General features: G+C 41.5%; 1 protein-coding gene across 1 annotated transcript in view; it reads right to left on the bottom strand.

Annotated features, from left to right (window-relative positions):
• Positions 1-308: 308 nt before the first annotated feature.
• The window catches only part of hsd3b7 (hydroxy-delta-5-steroid dehydrogenase, 3 beta- and steroid delta-isomerase), an 18,182-nt gene continuing 15,658 nt past the window's right edge, over positions 309-2,832 (bottom strand). The window contains 2 exon segments of the mRNA XM_024012580.2: positions 309-2,403; positions 2,584-2,746. Coding sequence (XP_023868348.2) covers positions 1,991-2,403; positions 2,584-2,746 — 576 coding nt within the window. The 3' untranslated portion in view covers positions 309-1,990.

Below are 2,832 nucleotides of genomic sequence, written 5' to 3' on the forward strand. Positions count from 1 at the left end.
TTTTWAATGTAGTTTTGTAATGGACTAAAACAAGCAGACAACAAGAAAATTACGTTTGAAAAAGGTAACCACAAGTTGTTTTCCCCACAGGCAGGCAGGGGCGCAACGTTCTATCTAATACCGACTGGGACTATGTAAAGGACGTGTAATGAATGTGTTGTTAACATGTATTCCATATGTTTCTCCATTTAGTTTATTTTGCCGTTTCCGAGGTCACCATAGTGGACCTAGGCCGTTTTCAGCAAAAATCATGCATTGTGTCTTTGATAGTATCATATTTACCTCATAAAAAACAAATAAACTATGAATTAATTAAAATAGTTGTATTTGGAATTAAACAAATAAATACATATTACACATAATACAAATACATATTCAATACAATATTCAAAACTGAAAGCGTATGCTTTCCAAGTCACAGGGGCTGCGGAGGGGAGGACGGCTCATAATAATGGCTGGAATGGAGCTAATGAAATGGCATCAAACACATGGATCAAACACATGGAAACCATGTGTTTGATACCATTCAACCAATTCTGTGTTCCAAGTATGTCTATTGTTTTCTTAAAGGGGGCTGAACTTCCTGATTGGGTCCTGGTTTCAATTCTCCTCATTAGGAAATTAAACTAAACGAGTTTTGGGTCTCGCAGGTGCTCCTTGATGTGGGTGTCTCTTGTGTTTGTTCCGACGTGGGAAGCATTTGTACTTACACTCTGCCTAAACAGTACACACCCTTTGAGATAACTTGAAACAGTCTAACAAGGTCTTGTGTCTGGAAGAAGCCTAAATTAGCTAGCAAGCTATCCAACTTCTTTGCCGGCTGGTGTGCGACAGTGTCAAAATTGTTTTGACTTTAGATAGCCTATCTCTGGGGCTAGTTAGGGACCGTTAATAAATTACACATTGTAAATGAGACAATAGTTTCATGTTACACATCTTTTATAGGTGTCTCATGAAATGCTTACATTTCATTAATGTAGTTGGTTTGAGACATAGGCCATTTTCTACCAGAGAATAGAATATACGTTTTTTATTGCTTTCAGTTGCTCTTTAAGTAACGCTACTTCTCAAAATTATAATAATAATCAATAGGCATGAAATATAAAATTAACCTTTTCTCTGTCTGAAGTTTAAATCTGACTGCACTGGGAAATGTTATCTTTAATGATTTTTTAATTATTGTTTTTAAATTGGCAGTGCATTCAGATGATAAAATCACCTTAATGTATAGCAGGTGATTCATAAAACTCTAAAATCACATAGGACATAATCAGACAATATTTTCTGTGTGCATTAATGCATGTTTAAGATGTAAATACTTATCTTCTGCACTAGTGCTCTTCAACAAAAACAGATCAAGTCTATGTAGTGATGATGTCTTGTGGAAAATGTATTGCATTTTCATGTATGTATTGCAAAATATGTATAGTAATGTATTGCACTGTGTATTGTTGGAAATAGACTCAAAACAATTCATGAGCAGCATTCCTAGAACACATACCTACGCCCTTTTATGACTACAATCACATTATATCTACCCCRTTTTTAAGAAGATGAATATTGCAATGTCCGATAAAGCCCCAAACTTTTTATATTGAATCTCCAATGTATTATCTCTTATTTAGGGCTGGGAAGGGTCTCATGTGAATCAGAAGATCATGGGATGGATAAGTGACCCATTTCAGTGTGGAACATGCCTTGTCATCATTTTGCCTGAGGAGCTACAGGCTAGCCACAAGTAGTGACAGGTAGGAGGACATTACCATTTTTGAAGAACACGTGCAGGAGGTCATAGTTCAGGGTTTAAGAGTTCAGGGGTCAAGAGTTCGTATGCATACATGTAATGATAATACTGCTTATGATGGAGCAAACATAGTGAGAATATAAATCTGAGTAAGTCCTCTCACTCCTCCATCCATCCCAGGTTATGATGTGTGGTGCATCGGTTTAGCCCAGACAAGGTTCCACCAGACCAGCAGACCAGCCCAGATCAGGAGTCCTTGGGGCCTGCGAAGGGAAAGGTGTCCACCCATCTCTGTGTGCGGGCCTTGCACTGGTCCCAGTCATAGAGGGGGCGGTACTGGAAGTGTCGCTGGGCCTTGTCTGAACCCACTGTGAAGGAGGTGCTGGCCACAGCGAGTGTGTAGCGGTTGAGTAATGGTGTGTAGCTGCACACAGGCTTCAGCACCCAGCGGAGCAGGTCATTCAGGCACGCCACCAACCACAGCACCAATAGCGGCACACGGACCTGGCGGAAGTTGAACCCAGACAGGAACTGCATGTTGAAATCCTCATAACTCTTGTAGGGTGAGTCGTCATAGCAGAAGTAAACTTCCCCTCCAAGCCMTTGGGGGTGCTCTCTCAGGGAGCGAGCAGCCAGCAGATGCATCCAAGCRACGTTACCTYAAAAAAAAYAAYACTATGCTGAGAACYTGCATACCACTAGCCTAATCCACTAGGGCTGTYGAACAAMTTAAGTAGCCACCTTGGTACATAACCAAGAGCCCAGTAGAAAATCAGCTAAAAGGACGACTCAAGATCTTGTAGGTGTGGCTAGGTATCAGCARGRGTTTCAGGACTCACCTGCATAGACACGACCATGTTCCGTGTCCTTTGGGACGCCTCGAATGATCCAGCCCCCTGTACTCACACCCATCTGATAGAAGTCCCTCATCAGCTGGTGCTGCTCACCATAGATCCCTGTGGGACGGAGGGAGCATGTGTACAAGCAGGCCCCTTCATTCACCTTGTTCATATTGAACTGGCAATGTGCAGCTTCCATTCCATGGTGCAGATGAATTCTATCCTGTGTGATTCGTTCCTAAATACTGA

Source organism: Salvelinus sp. IW2-2015, linkage group LG20 (assembly GCF_002910315.2).
Source record: "Salvelinus sp. IW2-2015 linkage group LG20, ASM291031v2, whole genome shotgun sequence".
NCBI lineage: Eukaryota > Metazoa > Chordata > Actinopteri > Salmoniformes > Salmonidae > Salvelinus > Salvelinus sp. IW2-2015.